The sequence below is a fragment of the Rutilus rutilus genome, assembly GCF_951802725.1.
Source record: "Rutilus rutilus genome assembly, chromosome: 15".
NCBI lineage: Eukaryota > Metazoa > Chordata > Actinopteri > Cypriniformes > Leuciscidae > Rutilus > Rutilus rutilus.
Window position 1 is genome coordinate 5,175,062 of NC_140220.1, and position 18,776 is coordinate 5,193,837.

General features: G+C 40.1%; 1 protein-coding gene across 1 annotated transcript; it reads right to left on the minus strand.

The window, feature by feature from the left end:
• Positions 1 to 922: 922 nt before the first annotated feature.
• Positions 923 to 18,417, minus strand: gnpat2 (glyceronephosphate O-acyltransferase 2). Its single transcript, XM_084432904.1, has 16 exons — positions 18,312 to 18,417; positions 16,640 to 16,831; positions 16,385 to 16,561; positions 16,156 to 16,285; positions 15,778 to 15,905; positions 14,837 to 14,912; positions 14,602 to 14,753; positions 14,384 to 14,514; positions 12,857 to 13,080; positions 11,619 to 11,867; positions 9,784 to 9,863; positions 1,999 to 2,139; positions 1,800 to 1,899; positions 1,617 to 1,710; positions 1,450 to 1,511; positions 923 to 1,330 (listed from the first exon to the last, which is right to left on the minus strand). The coding sequence occupies exons 1-16, from the start codon at positions 18,321 to 18,323 to the stop codon at positions 1,287 to 1,289; spliced, it is 1,992 nt and encodes a 663-aa protein (XP_084289030.1). The 5' UTR covers positions 18,324 to 18,417; the 3' UTR covers positions 923 to 1,286.
• Positions 18,418 to 18,776: the final 359 nt, after the last annotated feature.

The following is an 18,776-nucleotide window of genomic DNA, read 5'->3' on the forward strand; positions in this document are numbered from 1 at the left end:
TGTGTTTTCTGTGGGAGTCTCTCTCTCAGTTGCTGGCAGTCGTGTCGTCTGTGTGTGTCGCTTTCAGACACGTCCTGCAGGGGGCGCTGTTTCTCGTATTGTCCACGGCGCGCTGGCTGCAACAGATGGTGCTCTTTAAAGGCGACGTGGAATGGGTGAAAGAGCAGAATCAACAGAGAGAGCGAATAGAGAAACAAAGAAGACAAGTGGAGGAATACCTACACGCTGTTGATCCATTGACAGGAAAAGGGAGTAAAAAGGGGGGGGGGAAGGTTTACGATTTCTTGAAAGGATAGTTCACCCAGAAATTGCATTTCTGTCTTATTTTACTCACCCTCGAGACTTGTTTTCTTCTTCAATGGGACATAAAAGCAGATTTAAAATATAACCTATTTATTAACTGGATCAAAGGATTATGTGGGGGGGAAAGTCGTTCATTAGTACAGTATGTTAAGTTGCAAGCTTTGACAAACTTCTTTTAAAGGTGCTGTAAACGATTTACCTGTTGCTAACTACATATCTTCTTAAAGGGATAGGTCACCCAAAAATGTTGTTCCAAAATTGTTGACTTTCTTCTGTTTAACACAAAAGAAGATATTTTAAGGAATGTTGGTAACCAGCCAGTTGATGACACCCATTGATCTCCATAGTATTTTTTGTTCCTACTATGGAAGTCAATGGCTACCGTCAAATGTTTGATTGCCAACATCCTTTAAAATATCTTCTTTTGTGTTCAGCGGAAAGACAACTCAAAAAGGTTTGGAGCAAAATGAGGGTGAGAAAATTATGACACAATTAAACAAATTTTGGGTAAACTATCCCTTTAACATATGTGTTTATATGATTTATGGTTGACTTTCTGTCTTTTCTTTGAAGAGACTTTATTTCATGTTTCTTTGTGTTGCTTCGATCAACAAAGGAATGCACGTAATCAAGATTTTATTACAATGATATCATACAAAAATATATTAAAAAAAATATGTAATTAAAAAATTATTTCATTAATGCAATTATCAAATTTAAAAACATGAAATTGCTTGATAAATATACTTAAAAGATAAGTATATTTTGCTGTTAAATATAATTATTGTCTGTATGATTTTCACATTTTCACAAAATGAAATGATCTGTATTGCCATAACAGTCCAAAATAGCTGCAGTTCTACATCTAGAGCTGCTACTGCAGGTTAACTCTGTGTTTGACACTAAAAACACATATTGTACTAATACTTTTTAGCACTTCTACAATAAAAGATTTGATAGTAGCTGTAGTCCAATTCTTCTCATCACAGTCTGGCGTCTACACTGATTCGAGGGGTCCATCCATCATCTGTCATGAAGAAGAGAAAGTACAACACATTACACTACTCAAACAGAGCAGATATACCCTTTAGTTTCCAGCAAAACGAAAGATAGTAGATCAGAACAAAAATCAATCAATAATCTTACTCAGCGTGTCCCATATTCTCTTCACCGCAGCTTTATTCACTCTAAACTCATTCTGGTCGTCGCTGAGATAAAGAGAGACATCTTATTGTTATTATCTTCATTTCTGTGCTCATAAATCCATTTAAATTTCAAAGTTCATTTCTTAGATGTGAGTTGTATCTGTTTACACTGTAGTTTTGGTCACAGCAGCCATCCTGAGCAAAGATGAGAGAACGTTCCTCTGTAGGTCAGATGATAAACCCTCACACGACTGAACTTCACCTGAGACAGAGACGTAACTTTACCTGAGAGACTGTAACGTAATCATCAAGGTTATTTCACAAAAGTCTTCAACTGAAAATGGCCCACACCTGAAATGAGGAGCTTCATAATGAAACTGCGGATGCTGGTTGAAAACATCTTCTCTCTGAATGTCTGCGAGCTCTCTTCACACAGGTACCTAAACACCACCTAAACACACTGATATCAGTGCTGACGTGTTCAACATCCTCTTACTCACCAATCGACATGGTGAACTGCCTGGACAATTGTGTAGATGATTACAGTCACCTGGTAACTCTCAATAAAAGGCTGCAGAATGGCTCTGAGGAAGACGATGGTTTCCTGGCCGTCGTCTCTCACGTGGACCTCTTCATCAGAGCGGCCGATCACACCGGACTGCTGGAGCAAAAAGCAGCCCTCCTCATAGTCCTGAGAGAGAGGCAGATGTTTAGATGGATGTCCTGTTGTTCAACAGCATATGTTGAAGCCATTTCTATGGAAGTAAAAATATTTTAGTTTATTTTGTAAAACCTGAGAAAACCTGTGTTGCAAATAAAACGTAGAAATTGGAATGTAAACAGTTAACCAGTGATTTAGTATAATGTAATTTGATTGGCTGTTAGATTTAGTATGAAAGAAATAGTACCCGCGAAACAGTCAGAAGCCACTGGACTTTGGAGCAACACAGTCTTTTGACCTACACGTAACTGTACATTTAATTTGTAAGAAAAGTAAATATCCTAAGTTTTAATTTTTTATGTTTTTGAGATTCATAATTAAACCGTCAAACGAAGAACTCTGGATTCAAGACTTTTATTTGACGTTTCGTGTTGAGTACAAAAGAACTTTGAAGTCCTAAGCTAGTGAGTCAGCTTGCTGCGCTCACATCCAAGTCAAAAGACTGCTCGACATAGTTAAAATATCGAGTGAAAGAAGATTGCTCGACGAATCCGAAAGACGAGCCGCGTGAGAAGATCGCAAAAAAAAAAAAAAAAAAAAAAAAAGATGCGCTCGCTCGTGATGACGGCGTGCTAATCGACTGGGCCGACATTCTCTGGCTTATCTGAGGGAAACTCGCTAGCGGATGATAAAGATAACAGACCAATACGGACGAAAACTACATCGCAGCTCAAAAAAGACAGAAAGAAAGTCAGAGGTAGCCTACCTGCAGTGTGAGTCGGCTGAATGAAACTTTCCCTGGAACAGGTCTGATATTTTCTTCATCGTCTAAAAGTGACAGTAAGTGCTCTCTGGATATTTCGTTCTGAAAGTCATAGAGCTTTACATAAAGAAATCTTGCACATCAGTGACTCTTTTAAACGAGTGTTTATAAGAAGATTAGAAGCTGTACAATAGGAATTGTGACAGTTTTCTGTGTGAAGATTTTAAAGTGACATGACATGGCAGATGAAAGCGCAGCTGCATGTGTTGACCAAAAGAGGGCGCCAAAGCCCACATTAAAGGCTGTAGAGGAGAAACTACAAAGGCTGAAAGGAGAACGCAAGGGAAAGTTGGCACAAATAACCAAACAGAAGAATGATTTAGCCAAATTGAAGGAAAATGAACACAATGTTAATCTCATTAAAGATGAAACATTGCTAAGGTTTGAAAGATGCGTAAGAGAGTATGAACGGATTAATGAAGAATTGTGTGAGTTAATAGATGAAGATGATAAGAAAGCGGATCAAGATGCTTTCAAGAACAGATATTCGGAATTTCAGCAGTTAATAGAAAACACAAACAAATGGATTGCAGATGTCTTAAAAGATGAAGAAGATGCTATTAAGCCACATGATAGTGTGTCTAGAGCTAACTCCGTGGTAAGCCACACTTCCAGTACTAATTCTGCAATGCTGAGAATTAAAGCTGAACGTGAAGCACTGTTGGCAAGAGCTGCAGCAATAAAAAAGAGAGAAGCAATAGAGCAGGAAGAAATTCGCTTGAGAATTAGAAAAGAGGAATTAGAGCTTGAAACTGAGCTTGCTGCTTCAGATGCCAAACTAAAGGTGTACGAAGATTTTGAAGATGCTCAGGAATCTAAATATGATTTATTAGAGCCACCTTTAGGACCCAGATTTGAACCCATGCGTAGACAAGAAAAGAACAGTGTATCAGCTGATAAGACATTCCTTACATTCAATCCAAAGCCAGCCACTCAAGTTGGTGCTTCAGAGAGAAGAAAGTCGTTGTCAAGGTTTGATGTTGTCAGCAGCACGCCACATCTTAATCCTCATGATCACACTGATTCTTCTACAGATAGCCTGCACGAAGTGCTACGGCGTCAAAATGAAGTCACCAAGATGCTCATTAAACAACAGAGTTTGTCTCAACTGCCTCAAAGAGACATACCCACATTTACAGGAGATCCTATGACTTACAGATCTTTCATAAGGGCATTCGAGCATGCTATTGACAGTAAAACAGACAGTCATCAAGACCGGCTGTACTATCTTGAGCAGTTCACGAGTGGAGAGCCACTTGACCTCGTTCGGAGCTGTGAGCACATGAGACCTGACAGAGCTTATAAAGAAGCCAGAGAACTGCTTGATCGTCACTATGGAGATGAAATGGCCATCGCTACAGCTTATATCAAGAAGGCTATGGAATGGCCTCAGATAAGGCCAGAAGATAGAAAAGGATTGAATGCTTTTGCTTTGTTCTTAGTAGGATGTTGTAACACAGTGAATGATGTGGACTATATGGACGAAATGAACAATCCTACCAACATGAAGTTCATTTTATCCAAACTTCCATTCAAACTGAAAGAAAGATGGAGAAGTTACGCTTATGACATTCAAGAAAGAACAAGAAAAAGAGCCAGATTTCCTGATTTAGTGGAATATGTGCACCGTCAAGCAAAGGTTGCCAATGACCCGCTGTTTGGAGACATCCTGGACTCCACTTCAAGTAATCAGAACAACTCAAAAAAGCAACCAAGCATTAGAAAAAGTGAGTTTAAAAGAAGCAGCTTTGCTGTGAATGTGTCTGCTACTGAAAATAATGTCAGTAAAAGCCAACCTGAAAAGAAACCTTTTGCAGTCAAGTCAGCAAGTGTCTTTCAAAGTCCCTGTCTTTACTGCCAGAAGAACCATGCACTAAATGTGTGCAACAAGATTCGAGAACAGCCATTGAAAGAAAGGATTCAGTTCTTGAAAACGAACGGTCTTTGTTTTGGGTGTCTGACGGCAGGTCATATGTCCAAGGACTGTAAAAAAAGGGCCTCTTGTCCAGATTGTTCATTCAAGCACCCAGCTATCTTGCACATTGTTAAAGAAGATGCTTCATCAAAGAACAACAGTGCAGATGACAGCTCACAAAGTACAAGTGAAGTCACAAGTGCTCTCGTGTCTGCAGGGTGCAGAACAGGTGACCATACTGGGGCCGGGAGTAGTGAGTGTATTCTTCCCATCGTACCTGTGCAGATAAAACACAAGAAAGACACAAAGATAATCAAGACCTATGCTTTCCTGGATCAAGGAAGTACAGCGACTTTCTGCACTGAAGAATTGGCAAAGAAGTTGAATATGCGAGGCAGAAAGACAGAGTTCCTGCTTCGTACTATAACGCAAGAACAGAAAGTGAATAGCTATGAACTTACTGATTTGGAGGTGTGTGGCTTAGAGGAGCAAGATTACATTCAGCTTCCCAATGTGTATACTCAGCCAGATATACCTGCAAAAAAGGCCAACATCCCACAGAAGAAAGATTTGGAGAAGTGGTCTTACCTGAGTCGAGTCCATCTCCCAAAACTTGAAGCAGAAGTTGGTCTGCTCATCGGTGTCAATGCGTACAAAGCCATGGAGCCATGGGAGATCATTAATAGCCAGAACGACGGACCATATGCTGTGAAGACAGCTCTAGGCTGGGTTGTCAATGGGCCAATCAGCAGATGCCAAGAGAAGGAATCAGATGATGGCAAAAGACAAAGTTTCCTTGTCAACCGTATTTCTTTGATTAGCGTTGATGACATGCTGATAAAGCACTACAATGCAGATTTTCCAGAAAGAAGATGTGACGACAGACGAGAACAGTCGCAACATGATAAGAAGTTCATGCATACAGTGACAACATCAGCCCAGCTCGTGAATGGTCACTTCCGCATCAAGTTGCCTTTGAAGGATGACAAGGTGAAGATGCCGTGCAACCGTGGTATTGCTGAACAGGGGCTTAACTCTTTGAAAAGGAAGTTCAATAGGAATGCAGATTTCTTTCAAGAGTACAAGGCTTTTATGGACAACATACTGGAAAAAGGCTATGCAGTAAGGATTCCAGAAGAACAGTTGATTCGCAGTGATGGAAGAGTATGGTTCATTCCACACCATGGGGTGTACCATCCAAAAAAGAAGAAACTCAGAGTCGTCTTTGACTGTGCAGCAACTTACCAAGGTGTATCGCTAAATGACCAGTTGTTGCAAGGGCCTGACCTAACTAACACCCTCATCGGAGTGTTGCTGAGATTCAGACAGGAGCATGTCGCCATGATGGCAGATATCGAGTCCATGTTTTACCAGGTGTGGATTCCAGACACGGACACAGATATGCTACGCTTTCTCTGGTGGCCAGATGGTAATCTGAATGTGGAAGCAGAAGAGTACAGAATGTGTGTGCATCTGTTCGGTGCTACATCATCCCCTAGTTGTGCGTCATATGCATTAAGAAGAACAGCAGAAGATGCAGCATCAAAGAGTACCCCTGAAGCCACCCAGACAGTCCTCAAGAACTTCTATGTGGATGACTGTTTGAAGTCAGTAGCCACAGAAGACAAAGCCGTTGCTCTTGCGAGAGAGCTGATGACGTTGTGTGCCAGTGGTGGTTTCCATTTGACTAAGTGGGTCAGCAACAGCAGAGCCCTGTTGGGATCTATTCCTGACCACGAACGAGCGGCTGAAGTCAAAGATCTCGATTTGGAGTATGATGAGTTGCCAGTGGAACGGGCATTAGGCGTACAGTGGTGTACAAGTTCTGACAGCTTCAGGTTCAAAATATATCTGCCGGACAAGCCATGCACCAGACGGGGCATTTTATCTGTAGTCAGTTCAGTGTATGACCCAATGGGTTTTTTGGCACCACTCCTACTACCTATCAAGCTCATTTTAAGAGATCTCTGCCAAGAGAAGAAAGGTTGGGATGAAGAGATCAACGAAAAATCATGCCGGACATGGATGAAGTGGCTGACAGACTTAGACAAGCTTTCAGAACTCAGTCTGAACAGATGTTTCAAACCCTCTGCATTTGGGCCCACAAACACTGCTCAAATCCACAATTTCTCAGACGCTAGTCAAGATGGGTATGGCGTTGTGTCGTATCTCTTGTTGACAAATGACCGGGGTGAGAAACATGTATCATTCTTGATGGGAAAGTCCAGAGTCACTCCACTCAAACAGATTACGATCCCGAGAATGGAGTTGACAGCAGCGACTGTTGCAGTCAAGATCGATCAGATGTTGAAAGAAGAACTTGAACTTCCCCTGATGGAGTCAGTCTTCTGGACGGATAGTACAACAGTACTGAAGTACATCGAAAACGATGCCCTTCGTTTCAAGACGTTTGTGGCAAACCGTGTCTCTTTCATTAGAGAAGCGACTACATCTTCTCAGTGGAAGTATGTCAATACCTCACAAAATCCAGCAGATCAGGCTTCAAGAGGTTTGAAGATCCAGAGCTTCATAGAAAGTAAGAGCTGGTTTCAGGGGCCTAGTTTCCTGCGAAAGGGTGTTGAATGGCCGGAACAACCTGAACAGTGTCCTTACCTGACTGAAGATGATGTTGAGGTGAAGACGTCCGCTGCAGTGTCATGCACAAACTCAAACGAGTGCACAGATCCACTGAACCAGCTCGTTGAGTATTACTCCAGTTGGCATAAGCTGAAAAAGGCGGCAGCCTGGATTTTGCTCTTGAGAAGGATGTTACGACACCTGAGCGAGAAAAGAAAAGAGTTTGAGCAGAACATACAGCAAAATGAGAATGATCCAGAGAAATGTAGATCTATAGTTGAACAGCAAATGGTGATGTGCAAGAAGAACCTGGAAAAAAGAAAACTCACCGTGGAAGATCTATCCAGAGCTGAAATTGAACTGGTTAAATACAGTCAGAAACAAGCTTACACAGAGGAGATACAAGCCTTGCAGTCGGCAAGTTCCCGTGTGAAAAAGAACAGTTCTATCTTCAAACTGGATCCATATTTGCAAGATGATGTGTTGAGAGTAGGAGGACGTTTGAACAGATCGGCGATGCCTGAGGAGGCCAAGCATCCTGCCATTCTGCATAAACAGCACAGAATAGCTCACCTCATTCTCCACCACATCCATCAAGAGTGTGGACATGGAGGTAGGAACCATGTCTTAGCCATATTGCGACAACGGTATTGGATACCAAGAGCCAATGCAGCAGCAAGAAAAGTGATTTCAGAGTGCAACCTCTGCAGAAGACTGCATGCAAAGGTAGGAGAGCAGAAAATGGCGGATCTGCCACAAGACCGTCTGCTCCCTGACAAACCACCCTTCACCAACACGGGTGTGGATTATTTTGGACCTTTCGAGGTCAGAAGAGGACGTGCAAAGGTTAAGCGTTATGGAGTGCTCTTTACATGTTTAACTGTCAGGGCAGTGCATATAGAAGTAGCCCATTCTCTTGACACCGATTCATGTATTAATGCCATACGGCGTTTTCAAGCCAGAAGAGGTCAAGTGTCAATTATTCGTTCTGACAATGGCACGAACTTTGTCGGCGCTGAACGAGAGCTGCGTGAGGCATTGGCAGAGCTGGATCAGTCTCGTATCAATGAAGTAATGATGAAAAAGGGTGTGCAATGGATTTTCAACCCGCCTGCTGCGTCTCACCACGGCGGTATCTGGGAGCGACAAATTCGCACCGTGAGAAAAGTGCTGAGCTCTGTTGTGAAGCAACAGCTCTTAGAAGATGAAGGACTACACACTCTCCTATGTGAAGTTGAGAGCATCATCAATGGGAGACCCTTAACCACAAACACAGATCACCCAAACGACCTCGAGCCGCTGACGCCCAATCATCTGCTTGCATTGAAAACACAGCCTAGTTTTCCACCTGGTGTGTTTACTAAGGATGATGTCTACGCCCGCCGACGCTGGAGACAAATACAATATATGGTGGATCTGTTCTGGCGAAGGTGGACTCACGAATACTTACCGCTTCTGCAAGAACGGCAAAAATGGCTCGGCTTAAGTAGAAGTTTCAAGGTTGGAGATGTCGTTCTCGTCGCAGATTCGTTTCTGCCAAGAAACTCCTGGATGTTAGGCAGAGTCATAAGAGTGATACCTGACTCCAAAGGCGTTGTCAGAAGTGCTGAGGTTCGGACGAAGATCAGTATCATTCAAAGACCAATAACTAAACTTTGTCTGTTGCAGGGAGAAGACTGAAGATAGAAGAGAAAGACTTGAATAGAGTACAAATTACCATTTGAATAGTCTATGAAAAGTATTTAGTTGTCAAGTATGTTAATACTTTCCAGTTAACGTTTACCTTAAATACTTGCCTATGAAGAAAAGAAGATTCTTGCTAAAAGGAATTAAAGAAAGTGTTGAATGTAAGAGTATAAATGACTTCAGTTTAAGTTTAAGTTGATAATTGATATGTTAAGGCCTAGTCAATTAGGGACCGGGATATGTTGAAGCCATTTCTATGGAAGTAAAAATATTTTAGTTTATTTTGTAAAACCTGAGAAAACCTGTGTTGCAAATAAAACGTAGAAATTGGAATGTAAACAGTTAACCAGTGATTTAGTATAATGTAATTTGATTGGCTGTTAGATTTAGTATGAAAGAAATAGTACCCGCGAAACAGTCAGAAGCCACTGGACTTTGGAGCAACACAGTCTTTTGACCTACACGTAACTGTACATTTAATTTGTAAGAAAAGTAAATATCCTAAGTTTTAATTTTTTATGTTTTTGAGATTCATAATTAAACCGTCAAACGAAGAACTCTGGATTCAAGACTTTTATTTGACGTTTCGTGTTGAGTACAAAAGAACTTTGAAGTCCTAAGCTAGTGAGTCAGCTTGCTGCGCTCACAGCTTCATTTAGACAATCAGACTCACCTGAACCGCTTGACCAGGAATGAAGACAAACTCATTGTAAAAGAGCTCCAGGAGGAACTTAAAATGATGAAAGACGTCGTCTGGAAAGGAAACAAAAATGGTTAAGGATCAGTTCAGCTAAAAAATAACAATTCATATTCACCCTCATGTCGTTCCAAACATGATTTCTTTCTTGTGTGGAACACAAAACATTAGTAGAATGTACATGCTGCCTTTTTCAGTGTAAAAGTGAATGGGAGATCCAGAAAAGTCATGTTTTTGAGTCATACAATAGCTTTGAGCGAGTAACAGACTAATATTTAAAGCCTTACTAAAACGCGCAGCATTATTCAATATGGTGACGTATTTGGCACTTAAACAGGAAGATAGGGTGTGACATATCGATCAGCTCCTCCCCAATATCACAGCTCATCCAGAGCCGTTGAGCTCAGCAAAGCTGCATTCGACAGCTCTACAGTCTAATAGATTACCATTTCAGATTTAATATGAAACTGTTACTAAAGCAAAATAGTGAACATAGTGATGCTGAGGATGTGTAGTCTGAAAAGTGTGTAATGTTTGTTGGTGCATGGCATCGATGAGGTCTCTTCTGTTTCTAATGTCTAACCGTTTCTCCTCCTGATCTCCTCCATCGCTTTAAAATAGAGCATTCTGTCCAGAGTTCAAATGCGTCCGATAAGTTTTGTGATCTGCGCCGACTCGCACATATGATTCGCTCTGTGCTGTCGTGTCTCTGGACCGGAGCTGCGGCGGTTCACGCGACACTAACGTGAAACCAGACTTCATTCGCCCCGAAGGAAAGCATATTTACACTGTCTGAATTGTATAAATATATTGCACCATATGTGCCATTCATCATGTAGAAAATAGTAACTGTGAACAAGTGACCGATTTCAGCCGCAGCTTCAGCATCTATTTATAGTGTAGGGGCGGGACGATTCTAGAGAGCATTTGATTGGACAGAAAATCTGATAAGAAGCTGAAGTGCAGAGTGATGTCATCAAAACCTTTGATCCATAGTAAGTTATAACGCTTTTTTCTTCTAAATGTACATTTTGTCATTGTTTTGGAGCACACTAACTTAGTTATAGATAACCTTAAGGCTAACATATTCATACTAAAAGCCAAAAAACCTTACATTTTAATTTCATGGGGACTTTAAGTATCGTTTATTCACTGAAATTCATCCCTTACAAGTTTGCATAGTAATATAAAATACATTTTATGGTGCTTTTTTTCCTCATACATTTTAAAGCTTAAAGTTTGAAATCAGTTCTTGGAAATTCCTTAAAATATCAATGTTCCACAGAAGAAAACACTTTTTGCAGTGAATAACATGAGGGTGAGTGAAACCTATGAAAACTTCCTGTGATACTCTTATAGGCTGCGTTCCAGTCTAAAATTGTCATGCCCTTCACTCGCTAACTTCCCTCCGTCTCGTTCACTCGGATGTACGTCATCGCTTGCGTTGCACGAGTGCCCACTACTGCCGGAACCTTTGCAATTTTTTTCCCCAACTTTTCCCTTACGAAATTGTTTAATGCAGCATTCTATATGTATATATAGGTGTGTTTGAGTTGTTTAAAAAAAAAAATTACATCACAATCGTGTTGCATTGTGGTATATGGAGCTGCCTGAAGTGTACATATCAAGTAGACTCGCTTCCTCGATCAAAATCGAGGGAGCGAGGGTCTGTCCATATAAACTTCCCTCGTCCACTTCACGAAGTGGAACGCGCTTCAAAATGGCGGCAGGGATTCCCCCGAGGGGAAGTGCTTAGGGAAGTTCGCAAGTGCGTGTCTAAAAGTGGACCGGAACGCAGCCATACTACTCACCTGTCCTGCTGCTTACAGCTGTTGTGATTGCAACTGCCACCATAGCTGGCCGTGTGAATACATGCACTGCTTGATTCCTGTAGGAGGCGCACATGAGCACAGCAGCAGCACGTCTGAACACACCCTCCTCTTGAATGACAGGTCCTGGACCCGCCTCCTCCACTAAATAGACACGCCCCCTCTCACAGCGCACTACTGAGTGATGCAGGGCCATGCTCGATGACATCACTTCAGAATCCAAAACATGCTCTACAAAACAAAAAGAGGGGGAGAATGGTATGTTTTCCCACTACACAGTTGCTAGGGTGTTGCAGGGTGGTCAAGTCTGAAGTTTCCAAACTTTTCCATTAAAAATATCACAATAAAATCATTATTTTTGCTATGAAGAAGTTATTATTGTAATTAACAGGGCTTAAAACAAGCATCTTTTCTTTCCTCAAGACTCAACACACAAATTTAAGAACTTCTATCCTGTTTATCCTGTGTGATTGCCATAGGAACAGCCCTGAATGGGGGTTTTGTTGTTTTTTTGTTGATCCCAGTCACGTGTTTGGCTTTAGTCCCAGAATTAAAGAACCGTCCCAAGTTGTTCACAATACCTAGAAAGCTAAACTGGTAAGAGAACCTTGGAAAGATACAGAAGTACAGAGCTCAAACTATATTGTGTAAGTGTTTTCTCTATGGAAAGCATTTGCTGTTGATTTTAAGGCAAAAAATGATCAAATTGTCCAAAAATTGTGTTTAGAGTAATGCACTTACTGTACCATTGAAGTATATGGGGCATTCCAGAGGGTATATTGTTGTCTTGCATACAAATATGTGTGTTTTTTGTGATGTAAAGTTGTCTAAACTATGCTTTTAGTATTGGGACAACTGTTTAAAACCGATGAAGTTCTGGTTATGTGCTACTCTGAACTTTGCAGTAAGTTTTCAAACATTTCTGTTATTTGCAGAAATAACTGCACTAACATGGCCAGAACAGGAGATGAAATATGAAATGCACACTAGTCTCACATGTTTATGTGTAATGTTTACTTTTGGCAGACTTTCCCTCTAAGTGCCTTTTTTAAAAACTGATAAATAAGCCAAAATGACTTTCTATGCTAATTGTCTGCATGCCACAGAAGCTGTCTGTAGAATGTATCTGGCGCTGAACAAATGATCTTCCTTTAAAGGAGCTGATTGTATGTTCTATTCAGGTTTTATTTATTGAATGTCATTTCTACATGTATCCTTACTGGGCCATCTGATGTGGGCTCCAAACTGCAGGGCGATTCTCCTCACCCAGAGGGTTTTGTTGGTCAGCAGGTCCAAATCAATGCCCTGGAGGTTCTGGAGGAGAACCACGACCATCAGGTTCCAGGCGCTCAGTACCGCATTTCTCTCCTGCAAACGGATGATCATGTGGGCTAGACCAGATACAAACTCCTGTGTCTCCTTATTGGGCTTCATGGGCAGGTCTCTGTTAATGAGACAGAAGAAAAAAAAAAGAGTGAAGTGAAGTACTGTATATCCCACAATGCAATGCAGTCCACTTGACCTTGCATTTACACTGTGGGGGCCTGAATAGCAACCATGATTTTTTAAATCGTATTATTTCACAAGACTGCCAAAAGTAAAGACATTTTTAGACAAAAATATAAATATAAAGCATAACAAAACTTTAAAAAAAAAATTTATTTTTTTTTTTTATAAAAAAATCAAAATTTTTATACATTTATTATAATTCAGTGTAATTTTGTTGTTTTTATTTAATAATATTTTAAATGTAACTACATTATTCATAATAAATACCCCAGCACTGATTTAAAGGGTTCATGACGGGTTTTTTTTAATGTTCTTTTAGGTTTATTTATATTTACTGTATGCAGAAAAAAAATGATCCATTTTTAAGGGGCGGCTCCTTTAAGGCTTATCAGTAAATGGTCACTGTTATGATTGGCTAACGTCATTGCATAGGAAAGAGTATCAACACAAAGTAAGTGTTTTGAAAACATTATATAAAACTATAATTTACAGACAAAGCATTATGAAATTAGTGATGCAGCTGTTAGATCCAATACAGTCGGCTGCTTCATCTTTCAGCAAGTTTCTTTGCGAACTCTCCATTACACTGTGCCGGGTTTACAAAACAATCCGCGGTCAAATGGTCCAAACAAACATGTGATCCTCTGATGCGATTTGGGACGCCATTAGAAATAAACCATCCACTTGTTTCCGATGCTGGGATCCTTGTGAAGTCTGTACAGAGACGCAAATGAGCTAATTTAAACTGGATGTGTCAATGCGAACGTTCTTTCACTCTTCCATTTGTCCTGTTGTGACAGACTCAAGAGTGTGGAGTACATAAGAAACTGAACACACATCTGTATATCGTATCCAGTGCAGACAGCGTCAGTCGTAATAATCTATTTGCTTTTGACGCGACTCTCGCATCCGGTGTTGACAGGTGTCAGCCGTTAAGCGGCTGAATGCCAGTGGGCGGGGCCTATGGTGTGATGATGTATAGCTATTCGCTGTTTCCTTGCTCTGGAGGCGGGCATATGCAAATGCATTTGCCTGTGTGATGTCACAGATTACACAAGATCTAAACAAGCTGTTTTCGGAGCTTGATTAAATAAATGAGGAAAGAGGAGGAAATTTTAAGCTTTAAGTTTTAATGAAACAAAGACCTCTTATATGTCAAATGCACAAGGAAATTTTGCTTCCTCATGCCATGATCTCTTTTTAAAAAAAATTTTTTTTGTCACGTGTGTATATATTACCTGGGTACCAGATTGTACTGCCTGCGGTTTATCTTTCCTTTGGCCAGGTCTCTAACAGACACAGGGTTTCCAAAGCACACGTGCATGCAGCCGTAATCCTCCTTCAGAACCGTCCTGGCCTTCAGCAAACCCTGCAGATCACAGCAAGAGCTCAGCACCAAGTTCATTCCTTCATATTTTGAAATGCATGAGACTTCGGCTCGCTTTAACAGCTGTACCCCTGTGGTCTCTCTTGGTTTAGGCACACCCAGCAGCTCATGAGCGAGAAGCGACTCCTCCAACACACGCTCGTAACTGATGCTGATGGGGACCAGACTGATGTCAAACACCTCTCCTTTAAAAAGGGGCTCCAACACCATATGCATCATTCCTGTGAGGGTGCAAACAGAACTCAGGGACCAAGAACATAAAGAGCCTCACATTTCCATCTTACTATCTTAAATGTAATCTTACCCAGTTTTGGTGTGAGAGATTTCAGCGTTCTACTCCGTAATCCTTCAACATAAAACTCTAATGGAGCATAACCTGTCTGCAGAAAAACTGCTAATGTGAGTATCAGTGCTAACAAATACACGACCATTCAAAAGCTTGGGGGTTCAGTAAGATATTGTTTATCTTTTATTCAGCAAGGATGCATTCAACTGATGAAAAGTGATGGTAAAGACAATAATAATATTACAAAAGATGCTGTTCTTTCGAACTTTCTAGTCATCAAAGAATCCTGGAAAAATGTATCCCGGTATCCTATATATAAATATATATATATATATATCACGCAGCACATCGGTTTACAATATTGATGATATTAAGAAATGTTTCTTGAGCATCAAATCATCATATTAGAATGATTTCTGAAGGATAGATAGATAGATAATTTATTGTCCCTTAACGGGAAATTTGTTCTCACAGATTATCATACAGCACACGCAACTGGCATGTAACAGCAACAACAAAAACACATGTAACAGCAACAACAAGAACACAAAAAGGTGAATGTTCAACTTTGTAGCCTATTAAGGATTGAAATTGCAGATGGTACAAAGCTCTTTTTGAAACGAGCCCTTCTCCATGTTAGGGTCCTGTAAGGATCATGTGACTCTGAAGACACTGGAGTAATGATGCTGAAAATACAGCTTTGCATCACAGGAATAAATTGCATTTTAACATATATTCAAATATAACACAGCTCTATTAAGGTTGAATACTATTTCACAATATTATTCTTTATACTGTATTTTTTGTTCAAATAAATTCAGCCTTGTTGAGCAAAAGAGACTTCTTTTAAAATCATTAAAAATCTTACCGACCCTAAACTTTTGAATGGTTGTGTACAATAATTTCTTTTTAAAAAAGGGGGAAAAAAAGAAATAACAAAGCATGCACTAAATTCTCACCCGCACAATCGTTCTGACATACTCAGACAGCACCGCCCAGTACAGCTTGTCTGAGCCAATGGCACGACGGATAAAGAACGCGCCAGACCGTCGAAACATCTCACCAATCAGCTTCATCCCCATCAGAGCTGTTAGAGAAATAAAGGTGGAGATTTGGATGATGCACTAAGCAGATTTGTGTTTACGTTATGACATGACAGCATTTAGCGGCCACTGTGAGGGGATATGCCCACCTTACAGCTTTGAGTGTTAGTCATTATAAAACATTTGTCTAAAGTGTTGGGCATTACTTAGTGCACCTTTAAAATAAAAAAATACATGATGTGACTGTGAGATTTGGTCACCAACAACTACAACAAAAAATCTGTAGATACTTGCGAATTCCGGCTGCAATGACGGGGATAGAGAGGTCATAAGTGAACATGATGTAGGACAGAACAAGGAAGTCCATGTAGCTCCTGTGATTGGGCATTAGGATGACGGGATGCTCCTGAATGGCCTGCTGGAGCTAAATGATAACAGAATTCACATTTTTTTTAGTGAAGCATTCCTTAAAAAAAAAAAAAAAATCATTTTTAATGAATGGAAAGGACAGAAAAACACTAACACGTGTGAGTCCATCCTCGTTGACATGTATAGAGCTGAACACTCTTTTTATAACTTTGGTCATTGCGAAGCCCAGCAGTCGAATGAATCCCAGCTGAAGGTTTTGACTCATCTCGTCCAGTAACGCAGACGCTTCCTCTAGAACTGCCTCACGCGGCTCATCGCACTCAACCACGATCTGTGAGTGTGAGCAAGAAACAGTGAACAAAAACTGCCATGACATCTTAACTACTGTATCTCACTCTTTCTCTCTCACCTCCTGTATGACGTAGCTCAGGTACTGGGATTCAAGCACCGTCCTGTTGAGAGCGGCGGCTGAAATGGGTGTGGCTCCACGGTATGGCTGAGGGTTAAAGGTCCGCAAGGCGTGGCTTAAGTCATTGCTCCGCCTCCTCTCCTCCAAAATGTCAAAGAAGCCATCAGGTTCTGCACTCAGTGCTTCAGCAATCTAATACACACAATATTGCTTGTTCAATCAACAAGAAAGCTAAATATTGTATTTATATATTGTATATTGTATGTTGGTTACATTTAGGTTATGTGCCGTTTACGTTCTTGAACGGATACAAATATTAACATTAATTTGATAAAAATGACCTAAATGGTAGTAAATTGACTCGAAACATCAAGTTCATGAAATTTATTTATGAACAATATTTTATATAAAACATAGCCTATATTTAATAAAACTCAAAAACTACAAGAACATCAAAGCCATAAATCTAAACAAGTTGTGTTCCTAATTTGAGGTTGATATCACAAAAAATAAGCTTTTAGTAAGATTTTGTTTGGGCGCAGTACCAAATTTTCCCCATTAGATGCCAGCAAAGCTCCAGCAAAGCTCCAGCAAAGCAAACACACAGTGGATGGATTTATGATTTGCAGAGTTTTTTTCCCACACACATCAGGTTTACTATCTTTGTGGGGACTCTCCATAGACCTAATGTTTTTTATACTGTACAAACTGTATATTTTCTCCCCTTACACTAACCCTACCCCTAACCCTACCCATCACAGAAAACTGCATTTTTACATTTTCAAAAAAAATAAATAAAAAAAAATAATAATAATAATTCTGTTTGACCTCATCATGACCTCAATTTAGGTCCCCACGGTGACACTAGTCCCCATGAGTCAATGTGTATCTAGGTTTCATTGGGGACATTAAGGTCCTAAGTGTAGCTATGTTTGTGTACCTAGTATACATTTTATTAATTTATTAAGATTTATTAAAGGAAATTTATTAAAGGGGTTAAATAGTAAAATTTCCAATAAAAATACACGTGTGCCAAAATGTATGCAGTTGGGGGGGGGGGGGACTAAAATGTATATAAGGACGCACAGGGGTAAAACAAAACAAAACAAATACAATTGTGATTATTCTCATTATTTTAACTTTGTGAATGGGCTCATGAGACACGAGCTTATAAAAAATAAACCGTTAAACTGACTTGAGCAGCGCGAACGATACAACAATATAACAATATATATAACCTATAGGCTATATATAACAATATAACAATAACTTCTAAAAGCTGATAAAATATTTAACGTTACCTAAATGATTTATTTTCAATTGAGGTGAATTATTTTGAAGAAGCGCGTCCTGCGTAACGTTAATTTTGCTACGTTTTTAATGTTTACTGTGTTGTTTTGTTGCTCGTTTTCCGTGTCTTTCAATAAAGAAACCGAAACAAAAAGCCTTGTCACACCGAGTTCATACAGCCACAAAAACATCATTAGATGGCCATTATAATCACCGAAGATGTAACGTTACACTCCAAGCGTTCCTCGTTGATTATTATGAGTGAGAGCGATATAGTTTTGTTGCGTTGTGTCGCTCTCAGTGTGTACACGGTATTATAATGCACGTCCAGACCAAATAAATATACAAACATAACTTAACAACAGACATATCATGTTCATACCAAGCGCTCCATGTCCCACGCAGAAGCAGGTGTTCTTCTCCCCCTCCTCTGACATCAGAGTCAGTCACTGAACCCACAGACCGACACTCGGACCGGAGCCCAGAACCAATGAGCGCGCGCACCGCGGGAACGCCTCCTGTCGCGTGACCTGTCACCCCCAATAATCTCCAATCTCTCAAAGATAATCAGTTTTTTATTACACAAATGAACGAACTAATACTATGAACATTCTTTTTTATAAAAGATTTGAATGAATGTATGGACGTTTTTTCCTGACAAAATTCAAATTCAAGTGCTTAGAAATATAAAATAATTAATCAAAGTCTCAAAACATCTGCTTAAATGTTAAATCAAATGCTCAAATTATTAAATAATAAATCAAACTCTCAATATGGCTGCTCAAATCATAAATGCAATTTTATTTCCTCATGCGGGAAAGCATGAACTGTATCAAAAATCGAATTA